At 32.5% G+C, this 17,559-nt stretch overlaps 1 protein-coding gene across 1 annotated transcript; it reads left to right on the top strand.

Moving 5' to 3' along the window:
* The first annotated feature begins 2,327 nt into the window (after positions 1–2,327).
* Positions 2,328–5,626, top strand: LOC149254950 (endoglucanase 8-like). The gene is made up of 8 exons (XM_089454886.1): positions 2,328–2,546; positions 3,022–3,234; positions 3,341–3,541; positions 4,216–4,293; positions 4,416–4,568; positions 4,687–4,795; positions 4,920–5,083; positions 5,294–5,626. The coding sequence occupies exons 1-8, from the start codon at positions 2,328–2,330 to the stop codon at positions 5,624–5,626; spliced, it is 1,470 nt and encodes a 489-aa protein (XP_089311012.1).
* The last annotated feature ends 11,933 nt before the right edge of the window (positions 5,627–17,559 follow it).

A 17,559-nucleotide genomic window follows, 5' to 3' on the forward strand; every position in this document is an offset into this window, starting at 1 on the left:
ATCTACTGAAGCCGAGAGATCAAAACAAAAGAACATAGCATTGTTTTCATAAAATCAAGAAAGTCAGGTAATTCTTTTTTTTTCCAGAGAAATTTGTTGAAAGGCTTTTATGGTTAAAGAAAACATTCTATTCTAAAATAGTAACAGAAATTTTAAATAAAAATTCAGTTACAAGAGAAGGGTTAAATAGTGGGATACGAGTCTTACAGGGTGAAATGCATGGTTAAACTTGCAGCAATTCAAGTTGTGTGTGGGTCAAGATAGCAACAAAATAAAAATAAAATGGAAATTTTCATGTAAATGGGTATACGACTGTAAGACCTGGTAAGGAATGCATAACCGAGTAAATCACTGGTAAAGTCTGAATGTCCACTTGGGTGATATGGAGATGCATGTGGTGGTATGATGAAGCATGTTGAACTAGGAAAGCTTGTGAGATTATCAAATACCCTAACATTGACTGGGTAGGGCCTGGAGGTGAGTGGTGGCTGGCTCACTTGGTAGATTTGGCTAGATTTGGCCAAGGAAAACCCAAAGTCAAGTTTAAAGGGGGATTGTTAGATAAACTTGACCCTATGGTGGAGTTGAGGTTATGTCAACCATTAGGGTTAACAGTATTGGTTTTGGGCACCTAGTATTGGTGACTCATGGTATTGAGCTCATGGTGTTACATGTAGTTCAAGCCCTTAAAAGACTTGTGTATTCTCCATTGTAGGCAGCCATGGTTGAGCGATGAAAGCTCAGGTTGTTGGCCGGCTTGGCTGTGTTTTAGCTAAGGACAATAATAGATCTATTGTTGGTTGGTTTTTCCCCCAATTGGGGTTTTCCACATAATCATGGTGTACATGGTTTGAATGTGTATTTCTTAATTGTTATATTTATTTCTCTTGAACCCTAACACAATATAGTTTGTTTTGGTATATGCCTCATAAACTCATGGAGCAATTGAGCTCTCGACACCATTCTTTAATAAAGAATTCTATGTGGTGAGAAAACTGGTACCGTGGAAGAATGGATTTATGTATTCACAATTGACCCATTGGCATGTTCTTAATTTTGTTCATGGTAAATGGCAATCATAAAAATTTTACTTATTTTTTCTCTACTACTCTTTCCTTTACTGAGTTTCGTTTGCAACATGTGGTGCAATTACTTGTTTATAATCCTTGTATCATATCAGATTATGGCATGTCTAAAAAAATACATCTCTGTAAACCTATAATAACTTGTTATATTCTCTTCTTTTAATTATTAAACAATTACAACTCAAATTCAAATGTTAAGCTTTACTAACTTCTTTTTGAGTGAAATTATTTCTATAATATGTTATTAAACTTTATGTTATTCATCTTGTTTTTACAATTATATGAATATGCCAAGAGTTTTAAGAGTTTTGGTGTTTGGAATCCATTTGCAGCAATCCCACCCGTGTTTGTTAAATATCTTCCAACTTATTACTTTACTTAAAATACAAACCTAAAAATGATTTAATTATAAAATTTACTAAATAAAAATTTGTAAAAAAAACATTATACAAAATATGGAATGAGATATTACATGGTATCTGCATTTTCTGTCACATTTGCAAAAACTAGTAGAATGTAAATAAAAGCTTCCGGTTTTGAAATTAAACTTTAGACCTCTTCTCTATAACTTTATAAGACTGATAGAATGTATATTAGAACTCTAAATTTTAAAAATAATCCATTAAAATTTTAAAATTAAATTTGTTATCTTTTTAATTTACGAAATTATAACTTTAATTACATACATTTAAATTTGTTCTTTAATTTTACGGGTTTTGAAATAGTTAATATTTCGTATATTAATAGAAACGCTCACAGTGCCGATCTAATAGGCAACGGTAGTTAGTTTATATTCCGTTTGTGTGGAAAAATTAAATATTCAATAAATATTCTAGTCTGTGTAGAAAAACTAACTTGGTTATCTTCCTTGTGTTTCTTGAAACTTTAACATTTACTCGTTAATAGTACTGTGAGGAAATGGTGATGAGGCAACCTTATACACTGACTTACCATTCAGTTAATATTTTCCTGGAATTTCCGTCGTTTCATGTCCAACTGACACCCACAAGACTTCTCTACCCTTCAAAATAAGCACCGCATCAAACCTGCATGCAAGACTTCTTTGTCCTGCAAAACCTCTACAATACCCACATCAAACATGCATGCAAACAAAGAGACCGAATCCCCTTTATGTTTCTATTCTTCATTACACGTTGGTTGCGTGAGACTACAAATATATATACGCATCAACTTTTGCAGATATTTATTTTTGTACCCATTTACTGATCAATTGCAGCAGAAATGGGTTACAGGGTTACCGTGGAAAGGTTTGTGTGTATAATTCTTGCTACTGTGCTGTCTGCTCATCATCAGTTTGTGTTGGGTGAGTTTGACTACAAAGATGCTCTGCATAAATCTATTCTGTTTCTGGAGGCTCAACGTTCAGGAAAACTGTCCAGCAGTAGCAACAGGATAAGCTGGAGAGGAGATTCTGGTCTAACAGACGGACAAATCCAAAATGTAATAACAATATTTTCTCATTTTGGTATTGCCATCTGTTCCGGATTGTTTTAGAAACGTTGTTTCCTGAATGTTTTAGAAGTGTTGTTAATCATACCCAAAACGGCAAAATAACGACGCTGATCTTATCAATGCGAAAATAACGAGGGTATCTATTTTGGCGAAAACGATTGATACTCCACCCACAACTTATTTAGATCAAACAATTGATCTCTCGGAATTGATTTCTCAGCACTATCAGATTTCAGGATATTATGAGAATATACAATTAAGTTATTAACATAAAGATCCCCCGCAACCCACCTACAATGTGAATTCTTACTCCAGTATTATGAGTTATGAGTTTGCAACAGCTTGATTTCTATCAACATTCTCTGTCCATATAAATTAGGAATTGATTATTTGGTCCAGATCTTCAAGAAGTCTGGAAAGATACAATGATGTTCAACATGGCTTTTACTGTGTATTTATGTAGGTGGATTTGGTGGGCGGTTACTACGACGCTGGGGATAATGTGAAGTATGGGTTTCCGATGGCTTTCACCGTTACCATGCTGGCATGGGGAGCCCTTCAGTACAGAGATGAACTTGCAGCAGCGGGAGAGTTGGAGAACGTTAGGGATGCCATTAAGTGGGGAACTGATTATTTCATCAAAGCAAGCGCCACCGAAAACCAGCTGTGGGTTCAGGTGAATTAATTGCCATCCCAACTAAATTTACTCATGGATCACAACAAAATTTACGAAGGATCACAACAAATGGCAATTATGAATTTAGTTATGGTTTTGTTTTTAGGTGGGAGATCCAACTGCAGACCATAACTGTTGGGAGAACCCAGAGAGGATGGACACCCCAAGGACTTTGTACAGAATAGATACATCCACTCACGGGACAGAAATTGCAGCAGAGACTGCTGCAGCATTGGCCGCTTCCTCCGTCGTCTTTGCAGCCATTGACAAACCTTATTCCATTCTCCTACTCCAAAGAGCTACTTTGGTATAAGATTATGCGTATTCTAAAATCACTTATACTGTATTATTGGTTTAGAACAGCGATTGCAGATTTGAGAGATATTGAGATATTTTAGAATCCTACTGTACTGTTAGGAAAAAGGTCAATGGTTTAATTTCTTTTCACTATTATATACTATTTTTAGAATTTACAGTCCAGATAACTTTAGTAATTAAAACAAACATATGATAGGAAACAATTTCTTTTCACTGTTTTATTCTATTCTTAGAATTTACAATTTAGATAACTTTAGCAACTTATGATAGGTCATATTTGTTTGTGGATGAATGTTTTTTTATAACTTTTATTTTAAATTTAATTTAATGTCTCCATTTTTGGAATATTTTGGGATCAGACAAATACCGGTGAGATTACTTATTTGAGGTTGCCTACGTTTTTTATGATTCCAAAATATTCCAAAAATCTTTCAAAAATGCCCATTTTTAACATGTCTATGAAATTCATGTCTTAGATTCAAAATTGAAAATTAATTTAATGAATTGTCTTCTCCAACATTTTAAAATACTCATATAATTGAATATTAATTTAGTGCAGCTCTTTCGTTCATGTGTTAGATTCAAAATTGAGAATTAATTTAATGAATTTTATTCTCCAACTTTTTATGATACTCATGTAATTGAATATGTCATTTAGTACAGCTCTTTCGTTTCGCTGACCAGTACCGGGGAACATATCATGGAGAATGCCCTTTCTATTGCTCTGTCTCGGGCTATGATGTATCTTTCCTTAACATTATTAATTTTACTTCCTTTTTTACTTCACACTATTATTTATTTAAACTACAGAGTGAGTAACTTCTTGAAGTCTTCTTATTATTCCTCTACTAACTAACTTACAGGACGAGCTTGCATGGGCAGCGGTGTGGCTATATAGAGCAACTGGATTGCCATATTATACCAAATACATACTCCACCAAAATTTTTGTACTTCCAATGAGTATGAGTTCAATTGGGATCTCAAATGTGCAGGAGTTCAAATCCACCTGTCTAGTGTAAGTCCATATTCACATAAACATATGAATCACCAAATGTTCAATTTAGAAAAAGTTTAAGACTGACCACTTGACCCTCAACTGACCACATCTTCATAAAAATTAATAAACCTGGCAGCTATATCTCTCCGGAGAAACCAACCTGGAAGTTTTCAGAGGCCAAGCAGAAGTGTTCCTCTGCTCAGTTCTTCCACAAAGTCCTCAATTCAAAAATTCCATCACACCAGGTAAATGGAAGTTTCTCCCTGTCATGCTCCGAGTTTCAAAATTAAGCTCATCAACAGTGTTTGTATCTGTTGAGTTTCAAAATTAAGCTCATTAACAGTGTTTGTATCTGTTTCACTTGTACAGGAGGTTTGTTGTTTGTCAGAGATGGTGCAAATACACAATATGCTACTGGCACATCATTCCTTGCATCAGTTTACAGTGACTTACTGTCACGATATAAGCAATACCTGCAATGTGGCGATCAAACATATGAACCAAGCATTCTTATTGCATTTTCCAAACAACAAGTACACATACATATTATAATTTTTTAAGTGTTGCAAAATATTTAATTAATGAGGAGAAGAATTGAGCACACTTGTATATCCATTCCAGCTTTCTCAGAGTATAAGAGATTCAGAGTTAAATAAATTTGATTTTTTGTTTTTTCATATCATAATTTGAAAAAGCAAGCAAAGTAGTAGCTAACAAATCCACTTTGTATATGTAAATTGCAGGTGGATTACATTTTGGGAAAGAATCCTGCTGGTATGTCTTTCATGGTGGGTTTTGGTGACAAATATCCACAGCAAGCTCACCACAGAGGGTCCTCAATAGTTTCGATATACGAGGATTCCAGAAAGATATCATGTACCGAAGGTTTCACTTTGTGGTTCAACAGAGAAGCACCAAACCCAAATGAATTAACAGGTGCAGTTGTGGGAGGGCCTGATCGCTATGACGGGTTTGAGGATAGAAGGGCTGATTCCACCAAGCTTGAGCCCACGACGTATATCAATGCTCCTCTCGTGGGAGTCTTGGCTAAGCTCCACAACAACATCATGGAATAATCGACATAACAGGGCCGATTCGTGCAAGCTTGAGCCCACAATTTATATCAATGATCCTCTTGTGGGAGTCCTGGCTAAGATCCACAGCATCAGCATTTCCATTCGAAATTTATTTATTTTTCATATCATTTGATCTAATTTGTTTCCTATTATTTCATAAAAGTGCCAAAAAAATTATTGAAAAATTCTTGGTAACGAGATCCAAATCAAAGAGTTCAAAGCGTTGATCATATGGGTGTTTTTAAAGATTTTGATTAAATTCAGATGCAAGAAATTTGAATCTGGATCATGTATACACATTGCTAATATAATTTTATGAGCTCTCAATTCCTTAAATCTAGATATAGAGGAATTGTTGATATATTATTTGTATTTGGATCTGGATAAGATAAATTATGTCTTAAAAAAAACTTTCATAACTTAGATCATATATATTAGGATTTGGATCAAACTTAATATATCATTATTTGAAATTTCCAAATCCTTGATATTAGATATCCAAATCCAAATCTTTCTTTCACCTAATATTCCATAGATTTGAAATAACATGGTGGACAATGAAATGAATCTTACCAAATTTTTAGTGCATTTATGATGACATGTAATATGACATGCCATGTTGACATGTCATATTACATGTCATCCCATAAGGCCAATGACTGATTTAATTTATTAAGCATACTAATGACTTGGTATGATGACATATACATTGACATGGTAGTTTTGACATAGGTGTTAAAAGTATTCACATTTCATGAATTCATTGTATCTGGATAAGTAATGATTTAATGGAATTTATTGTGGTGTTATGCATTCTAAATTTTATTTTCTATCTAACTATATGGAACTATGAATTTGTTTTGAATTTTTTCATATGTATTATTTGTATAAGGATCCTGATCATTTATTTTCTCACTTCATTCTTCCTAATTCCATAATATTCATTTCCACTTCAAGTACCTGGATCAAGAATTTTATATAAGTATTTGGATATTGAAAATACATATATGGATTAAATTTTATAGGCCTTATAAAAGTCTTATGGATACCGAGGTATCCACTTTGTTTCTCACATTCAGATTGTTTTGTTTAGTCCATGTTACTTGTGAAGTTCTTCTCCATGTTAGATTAAACTACTCAGCTATTCGTGGGCCAACCAATGGATTATTAGAGATAATCATGTATGGAATCTACTAGACACTGGCATGCTTTTGCTGACGTGTCATCTACCATAGTATTGCTATCCATTACATATTTTCAGATCCCGAATTTTTTTATACTAGTCTAGTATATGATTGAGATTAAAAGAATACACTGTAGCCCATATTGCATAATATTGTGCAAATGAATTATGTTAGGTGAAGGATAACTTATAAACTCTTTGTAACCATTTCACCCAATGAATATGGGATTAATATTAGAATCTATTATTTGTTTATGATTACTTGCGTAAATATATAATTATTTAACTATTAACATACTAGCTATTACTTTTGTACATTTCGCAAATCTTTTCAAGACCGAAATAATCTGAATGATAAAGAAAATAGAAAGAATAAGAGAATAAAATAAATAATAGAAAAATAAGGAGAAAAAAACCTACTTGCATACAAATAAACACTATGACATATTCAAAATCTTGAATCAAATACAAATATCCTTATAACAAATTACAATGTGTTACTAACCATAAGAATTTTTAAAATGGAAAATTATATCGACATCATTGTTTGAAAGGAACAATCGTATGCTTTTATCAAACATTTTTCATAAGAAATATTAAAATTAGACTTCGAAAGTGGAATTTGTTGTAACAAAAAGAGGATAAAATTGAATGTACTTTATTAATTATGTCATTTAAGAGGAAGTTCTTTTCAGAAACAAAGAGAACGAAAATTTAGATTCCAAAGTTTGTATAATTTTATCAATTCTTAATAAATGTACTTTATTAAGTATCCCATTTAAGAGGATGTTCTTTTGAGAAACAAGGAGATCGAAAATTTAGATTCGAGAGGCTTGTATAATTTTATCAACTCTTACTGATAAATTTCTTAATGATAAATTGAAACGTCATATATCTTTGGAGAAGACTTCTATGGCAATGTGTTGTTATATATTTTGTATTTCTATCAAGGTTTAAGATTTCCATATTCTTATATTTCACAATAAATTTATTTTTCAATTAATATTTCATATTGGATACAAGAATATGTGTGTGATTTTTTAAATAAAAATATGTTTTTTAAATATTAATATATTTTTTGTGCTCAATATTTTATTGATTTTATTAATTATTTAATTTAGTTTTGTAATTAATTTTTTTTCTTGTGTTTTATCTCAATGCACATGTTTCCAGTTAGGATAGGTAATTAGACATAATATTTCTAACATATACAAATAGTTAAATTTTATAAATTATAATGTTATTTTTCTAATTTAATTGATATTAAATTTATTCCAACATTTTAGGTGGAAACTATACCAAATGAGAGCAAGTCCAATGGGGACTTGCCATTAAATGATTCTAGCTTGTTGTTGGGGGAATTTTTTTTCTAACAATTAACATGCTAATTTGAACCATAAGTATATTGTTTAATATGATGTTATCATAAAATAATCAACTATAAATCTAAAGCTAAGATGAATTCACATATACATTTCAAAGTTATTGAATAAAGTTAATATGAATTTGCGTATACATTTCAAAGTTATTGCATGTTATTCAAGCTACTTTTTATAGAGAGTAGAATTTTTAAGATATATATATATATATATATAACAAAAAATACAAATATTATAGAAATATTCAAACAAATTAAGTGATTGTGTATGATTGTATGTTATTAATACTAATGTAGATCTATGTTGCATCTATTAATCACTGTGGAATAAAGGTCAATTGCGACACCAATTTATTTGTGATTAAAAGATTGAGATTTAGATGGATTTATGTGAGTTTATTTCCTTATGACTATTATGGATGATGAAAAAATCAAATTTTATGAACTTTGTTTTTCAATTGAATTTATAAGGATTACAATACATTATACATCGCTCCTATACCACGTTTAAAGTACACCTGTTTACTCTTGCTGGGAAAATGAAATATGGAGTGCATAATTCTTTACTAATAGTGTTTTTAAATAATAATAATATATTATCCTGGTTGTGATGGAATGAATAGCCATATTATCAATGCCTTGGACATGAACATTAGTTTTTTTCCCTCGGAAAAATTTGGGCAGATCAACCCCGAAGGGAGTCTTTTAAAGCCCGTCGACGAGACTAGCAGGGTCTAACCCCAAGGGTGTCGAGGAGAATTGCTCATGTGACCTCCCGATCGGGGAGGTACTTAAAAGCAAGGACTCAAATATTTGAGCTAACACTTGGGGCTTGGACATGAACATTAGTTGTTTTCAATTCTAGTAAATATAATTGATCTGTGGGAACAAATTTTGATCTCTTCTATGAATCATAGGAAACTACACTCAATCATTCCCAACAAATAACAAATGCTATATCGAATTTATTACTTCACACAACCTTTACATCTAAACTTTATCTATAAAAACAAAATGTTTTAGAGGTATAAATTTAGAAGGAAGCATTAGAAACTCCTATTGAGTCCATGTAGTTGTACCACCATCTTAGATCACAAATTCCACTTGCATTTATTCAAAGTAGAATATCATCCCTTAAGACATCAAAATCCATTATGTGTACTTAGAAATAAGTTTAGAATATGAATATAAAAAACCTCATGATGGTCATTTTTATAAGTCCTGTTGAATGTAGAAGACTCTTTCTGGCTTTGCCATGCCAATTAATTCATTTTAGATTCAACTGGAGTTTTTTTGTAGCAAATATATCTTCTTAGAAAAACATTTTGAGGGAAATTACACATGCATTTATTCTTTTCAAATTAGTTTTTGTATCATGAGTATGCTATTAATTTCAATTATGTGTGCCAATGTTTCTATATAAATAGTTTCATCTCGTAGACTTTAGTTAATTTATAGCTTCTACCTTCTCATGCCAACTTCTTTAATTCAATTTTAATTCAACTCGGCATACAATATTAGAGCTAAACAATTCCATTCAATTCATTATGCCTTCATCATCAAAGATTCAAAATAGATAGTGTTGATCCATAACATGCACTTGGGATAGATTCCCTTTGGACCCTTTGTGGGTGACTAATTAACCCCAAGATTGCATATTCATATTTAAAACTATGTATTTGTAATATATTAAATTATATAATTCAATATTATTTTTATCAGTTTCAATCACAATTGGATATAAACATGTTTTACCCATTTATTTGTGTTTCTTACATATCCAAGCTCGCAAATAATTTAGTTGTTGTACTATATTAATGCAAAAATCTAATTAATATTGTATTTCTGTGTTATTCATTACTAAATTTAGTTAGCTCATTTTTATGATGTGTTTCTTATGATATGCTTTGTTTTAATGAAACATAGAAACAAAAATTGATATTGTATATTAAAATGAGATATGTTTGAGTGCCAATGGAAAACAAAGTGGGCCTAATAATACCCACCCAGCATATAATTTAAACTAAAGAAAGCAGTAAGATATGATATGAGATTGGGTAAACCTAAAATAATGTTGGTATAACAAATACCCATAGTCCAAATTTTTGTTCTCCATTTCTTAGGTTAAGAAAGAGATGCTTCATGTAATATCATCTGTACATCATTTATACTCTATCAAAGGGAAGAAAATTAACTTGGGTGTTTAGTGACTTCCATTAAATTCACTCACCAAAAATAATCGTGTATAGTATGGAATTTGAACTTTGGTACTCACATATGATTATACCCTTGAAGGTTCCTGGAACTGTTCACCCATGCTTGACCCACCTTATGATTATATGGTAGCTCTCAGATTATACATCACCTTCCAAGAGCTATTTTCGCCCTGGTATAGACATGGGACACCATTGGGATGTTTAACATTATGGTGAGTTCTTTGATTCCTTGTTACCCCATTGGTATCATACCCTTGGTTGCTAGTTTGCCTCATTTTTTTCCATTCGGTCATTTTTTTGGTGCATTTCCTAAGTTCACTAAACCATTTGAGGGCACAAACCCTTAATATGGGTCCATCGTTACTTAGGATGCCTTAAATAAGGTTCGTAGCTATTTAAATCTATTTGGAAGTTGTTATTTAGTGGTAAATTTTAGTCAAATATCCAATATTTATTGGTTTCTTCCTATTGATCATACCATAAATTTCCTCTAAATGGTATCATGAATGTGAATTAGCAAGTCAGATAATAGAGGGGCATTTCGGGCCTAAATTATCTGCAATATCATAGTAACCAAATCGACAACGTGTAACCAAAATACATAACACACTACTTTTATAGGATTTTGACACTTATTGGAACATGAAAATGTTTCAGGTGAACTTCACAAGTTCACCTTGTTATTAAGTTAAAGGTTCTAATTAGAAATTTATGTTAGGATATTTAGACACTTAGGAGTTATTTGTGCTCAACTTGGTCTAATGTGTCTATTAGGTAGAATCATGTTTCTTTAGTATGAATTAATTGCATCATAATTTGATGGTCATGATGTATTCTAGACATAAAGTAATCTAATGGTTTACATTCTCCTCTATATTAATGACTATTGATCCATGACTTAACACCCAATCGGTCCATAATGTCGATTTAAAGAGCATGGGGGGTCACTGTTAATAATGATTTCATGAGAAATATCTTATGTAAAGTTCTTTCCTTTATCATCACTTAAATTTCCTCTAGTGGCCACATTGACTGGGGATGTGGAGTATTTCCCTCTTTGAGGGTTTCAACCACATAAAAATACAAGAGCTATGATATTTGATCTAGTTGTGTGAGTAGTTATTGAAGGCGTTTGTCTTATATGGAATGAATTATCATCCTGAACATGTATCATAGCATGTTCAAATAGCTACTCTTTTTCTTGATCGATATCTTGAGCTTGTGTTGCCATTTCTAATATTAATTATTTCCATACATTTCTTTTCCTAAACAATTTATTCCATTATGTCTAGAGAATTGGTTTTATTTAATAACACCTTTCCTTTCATAAAGAAAGGTGTCTAGTTTCCCAAGATACAATTTTTTTCATTATGTCATGAGATATACAATTTAATTACACTTTAAAATAATAATTATAGAGTTCGTTTTCCATTTTTATGTTTATATTCTTAGTTTGATACTCTTTATAATTTACATATTTTTAGTTTGATACTCTTTATAATTTACATTTTCCCGTTTCCCCCCACTCTATAAAATCTTGGCAAATTAGAAGCAGTGTTGAAAATATTTTTCTTAACTACATATTCTCTTTGTAGTGCTCTATGTGATCTCAAAAAATAAAAATAAAAAAGGGAAAACTTGTATTTTTTAGGCAAGTTAATTGATATTTAACCCCATTGTTGTTGAGAATTAGATTTTTTTATTTGTTTTTAACAAAAAATTGTTTGATTTTGGATAAGTATTTTTTTTTGTAAGCATGCACTCTGAGGCAAAGATCCAAGAACACCAACACCAACAATCCTATCCTCCACTACCATTAGTATGTGGTTTGCACTATCTCACTTGGTTAAAAATTACTTTATATAGTAAGAAGTCTTGAGTTCAAATCTCTTTTTAAGTTACATGCAACTCTAGTTTATAAAGTAACTTCATTATAAAAGTGTTTATCACTTGTTTTATAAAACTAGGTGACTTCATAAAGTAATTTTTTTGTATAAGTGAGCTTATAGGTAAAGTTAGTGAGGGTTTTTTTATTATTAAATTTTCACATCATCTACAACCATACACGTGAACTTCTACTTACCGTTTGGTTATTTGTTATCATTATTGCCTTTTTTTTAATGACATAACCTTCATATTTGAAGCCCATTTTTAGAGCTTTTTTAAATATTCAATTTTTTGAGGGTTTTTTTATTATTAAATTTTCACATCATCTACAACCATACACGTGAACTTCTAGTTACCATTTCGTTATTTGTTATCATTATTTCCTTTTTTTAATGACATAACCTTCATATTTGAAGCCCATTTTTAGAGTTTTTTTAAATATTCAATTTTTTCTAGAGATGTCCATTTGGCTAGTCAATTTCAACTTTTGAAACCATATTATAGATATTTTCATATGGCCACTTCAAGTGAAATTTTTCTTACTAGTGTTGTAACATGATTAGTTTTGATTAAACTGCGTGATCAAACAATTTCTACTATGTATTCTCTGGAATGATTGGATCTCTTGAGATTCACTAGCCAAAAAACATGTAGCCATATGGCTTCATTGTTTTCACCTCATTTGATTGATAGTTGTCTTCAGCATGAATTTGTATTTTGTGTAATTACTGTATGAATAATGTAATCCATGGACAATACATTTTTCCATAAATGGTTTACTTTTCAAAACTGATAAGTAGGGTTTATCATTAGGAGTTAACTGAAATAGAAAAAAAAAATCATAAAAATAGTCCAACAATGCTATTAAAACTGTAATTTTGTTGTGTGTGACATAGAATGCAAGGTAGGGGTGGTGTTCTAATGGCTTCTTATTCTAGTTGTTATTCCTAAGCCTGGATCAGGTTCATGATCCCCTGATCCAACTCATGATCTAACTCAGAAGAGAAAGCCTAAGCCAAAGCCCTCTCCTACACCCAAAAAGAGCTCTCGAGTAGCAACTTCCCCACAGGGTAAGATTTCCCAAGATTAAATTTTGGCTACCAAAATGTTGTTAAAACTTCAATTTTTCAGTGTGACATAGAATGAACAAACTCAAGTTTGGCCAAACAACAAAATACAATATTGATTATGATTTATTTCTCAAATTTTGTAGAGAATAATATTTTGGCCATTTGGAAGAGGCAGACAAGTTCTTGGAATAATAGAAAGAAAAACATTATAGATATGCTATGTACATCACTAATAAATATCCCCACAAGACAATTACATCTCTCCAACTCTCTTTCTAGAATTTGTATGCTCTTGTATGGGGTCTCTCCAAACCAAATGCCAACAACTTGTATTTATTTCCTAAATGGATGAAGTCTCTCTCTCCTGGCCGAAGTTTGGATTTTGTGTACATCCGTGTTGGTCCTCTAGTAATCATTTCCGTAGTTTACTATCAGATGAATTGATCAACTATATTGATTGTTAGGGAGATGGAAAGGTCCAAGGCAAAAGAATGATCAGTGGTGGGTCAAGTGATGGGTCAATTGCGGCTCATATATATGAATAAGTGGCACCAATTCCTAATGCACATGTTTATGGAAGATGAGTTTATGGTTGGGTAAAGCTTGGATCTCTGAGCTGTCTCACATTTCAATATTTCAATATGTTAGATAAACTTCACCCTATGGTGGAGTTGAGGTTATGTCAACATTTATGGTTAACAGTTGTGGTTTTGGGCACCTAGTATTGGTGACTCATGGTATTACATGTAGTTGAATCCCTTAAAAGGCTTGTGTATTCTCCATTGTAGGCAGCCATGGTTGAGTGGTGAAAGCTCAGGTTGTTGGCCGACCTGGCTATGTTTTAGCTAGGACAATAATAGATCTATTGTTGGTTGGTTTTTCCCCCAATTGGGGTTTTCCAGATAATCATGGTGTACATGGTTTGAATGTGTATTTCTTGATTGTTATATTTATTTCTCTTGAACCCTAACAAATGGTATGTTGGCAAGGGCCTTGGATAGCTATTCGAAATGTTCCCATCGACAAAGTGGTGGTGCTGGTTGAAGCAATAGCTCATTGCACAAAACAACAATGTCCGTTGAGTGATGGTTTGATGAGGAGCATGAAGAAAATGAAGTCTCGAGCCTTTGCCAAGCCCTGGGAATATTTTTTGGAAATTTCAATTAAATTTTGAAATTGTAAATTAGATTAAGTTGAGTTAGTCTCAGTGCATGAAGACCAAATCCGCGTGCTATCTGCTGCGTGTATTCTCTGCAGTCCCGTGAAGACCAGAGCCGCGTGCCACCTGCGTGTATACTCTGAGGTCCGGTTTGGTTTGTAAATCATGAAGAGTGGAGGCTGGAGAAAAACCTTATGCACGGCGTGAAGAGGAGGCACCGGCCTATGTAAAGAGAAAGGAGGACGCAGGAACCTACATACTCTGCATCCAGAATTGGAGTGGAGCGAGGAGGCACCGGCGTGGAGAGAGGAATCTTTGCATGCATCGAGGAGCCTTGACATCTGCGTCAAGGAGGGCACCACTACTGCGTACCCACCAAAGGCGCATTGGAGAATGCTGCCCTGCGTGTGAAGTGTTGCCCCTGAGGGTGAAACCCCTCCATCGTTGACCACGATGCTACTATCGAAGAGAAAGGAGGACGTAGAGGATTTCCAGAAAGCCTGTCTGAGTCGAAAACCTGCCTGATCTACTGAAGCCGAGAGATCAAAACAAAAGAACAGAGCATTGTTTTCATAAAATCAAGAATGTCAGGTAACTCTTTTTTTTTCCAGATAAATTTGTTGAAAGGCTTTTATGGTTAAAGAAAAAATTCTATTCTAAAATAGTAACAGAAATTTTAAATAAAAATTCAGTTACAAGGGAAGGATTAAATAGTGGGATAGGAGTCTTACAGGGTGAAATGCATGGTTAAACTTGCAGCAATTCAAGTTGTGTGTGGGTCAAGATAGCAACAAAATAAAAATAAAATGGAAATTTTCATGTAAATGGGTATACGACTGTAAGACCTGGTAAGGAATGCATAACCGAGTAAATCACTGGTAAAGTCTAAATGTCCACTTGGGTGATATGGAGATGCATGTGGTCGTATGATGAAGCATGTTGAACTAGGAAATCTTGTGAGATTATCAAATACCCTAACATTGACTGGGTAGGACCTGGAGGTGAGTGGTGGCTGGCTCACTTCGCAGATTTGGCTAGATTTGGCCAAGGAAAACCCAAAGTCAAGTTTAAAGGGGGATTGTTAGATAAACTTGACCTTATGGTGGAGTTGAGGTTATGTCAACCATTAGGGTTAACAGTATTGGTTTTGGGCACCTAGTATTTGTGACTCATGGTATTGAGCTCATGGTATTACATGTAGTTCAAGCCCTTAAAAGACTTGTGTATTCTCCATTGTAGGCAGCCATGGTTGAGCGATGAAAGCTCAGGTTGTTGGCTGGCTTGGCTGTGTTTTAGCTAAGGACAATAATAGATCTATTGTTGGTTGGTTTTTCCCCCAATTGGGGTTTTCCACATAATCATGGTGTACATGGTTTGAATGTGTATTTCTTAATTGTTATATTTATTTCTCTTGAACCCTAACACAATATAGTTTTTTTGGTATATGCCTCATAAACTCATGGAGCAATTGAGCTCTCGACACCATTCTTTAATAAAGAATTGTATGTGGTGAGAAAACTGGTACCGTGGAAGAATGGATTTATGTATTCACAATTGACCCATTGGCATGTTCTTAATTTTGTTCATGGTAAATGGCAATCATAAAAATTTTACTTATTTTTTCTCTACTACTCTTTCCTTTACTGAGTTTCGTTTGCAACATGTGGTGCAATTACTCGTTTAGAATCCTTGTATCATATCAGATTATGGCATGTCTAAAAAAATACATCTCTGTAAACCTATAATAACTTGTTATATTCTCTTCTTTTAATTATTAAACAATTACAACTCAAATTCAAATGTTAAGCTTTACTAACTTCTTTTTGAGTGAAATTATTTCTATAATATGTTATTAAACTTTATGTTATTCATCTTGTTTTTACAATTATATGAATATGCCAAGAGTTTTAAGAGTTTTGGTGTTTGGAATCCATTTGCAGCAGTCCCACCCGTATTTGTTAAATATTTTCCAACTTATTACTTTACTTAAAATACAAACCTAAAAATAATTTAATTATAAAATTTACTAAATAAAAATTTGTAAAAAAAACATTATAAAAATATGGAATGAGATATTACATGGTATCTGCATTTTCTGTCACATTTGCAAAAACTAGTAGAATGTAAATAAAAGCTTCCGGTTTTGAAATTAAACTTTAGACCTCTTCTCTATAACTTTATAAGACTGATAGAATGTATATTAGAACTCTAAATTTTAAAAATAAATCCATTAAAATTTTAAAATTAAATTTGTTATCTTTTTAATTTACGAAATTATAACTTTAATTACATACATTTAAATTTGTTCTTTAATTTTACGGGTTTTGAAATAGTTAATATTTCGTATATTAATAGAAACGCTCACAGTGCCGATCTAATAGGCAATGGTAGTTAGTTTATATTCCGTTTGTGTGGAAAAATTAAATATTCAATAAATATTCTAGTCTGTGTAGAAAAACTAACTTGCTTATCTTCCTTGTGTTTCTTGAAACTTTAACATTAATTTTACGGGTTTTGAAATAGTTAATATTTCGTATATTAATAGAAACGCTCACAGTGCCGATCTAATAGGCAACGGTAGTTAGTTTATATTCTGTTTGTGTGGAAAAATTAAATATTCAATAAATATTCTAGTCTGTGTAGAAAAACTAACTTGGTTATCTTCCTTGTGTTTCTTGAAACTTTAACATTTACTCGTTAATAGTACTGTGAGGAAATGGTGATGAGGCAACCTTATACACTGACTTACCATTCAGTTAATATTTTCCTGGAATTTCCGTCGTTTCATGTCCAACTGACACCCACAAGACTTCTCTACCCTTCAAAATAAGCACCGCATCAAACCTGCATGCAAGACTTCTTTGTCCTGCAAAACCTCTACAATACCCACATCAAACATGCATGCAAACAAAGAGACCGAATCCCCTTTATGTTTCGATTCTTCATTACACGTTGGTTGCGTGAGACTACAAATATATATACGCATCAACTTTTGCAGATATTTATTTTTGTACCCATTTACTGATCAATTGCAGCAGAA

The sequence above is a fragment of the Pinus tabuliformis genome, chromosome 7, assembly GCF_031772625.1.
Source record: "Pinus tabuliformis cultivar Carrire ecotype Pingquan chromosome 7, CPIR1, whole genome shotgun sequence".
Taxonomy (NCBI): Eukaryota; Viridiplantae; Streptophyta; class Pinopsida; order Pinales; family Pinaceae; genus Pinus; species Pinus tabuliformis.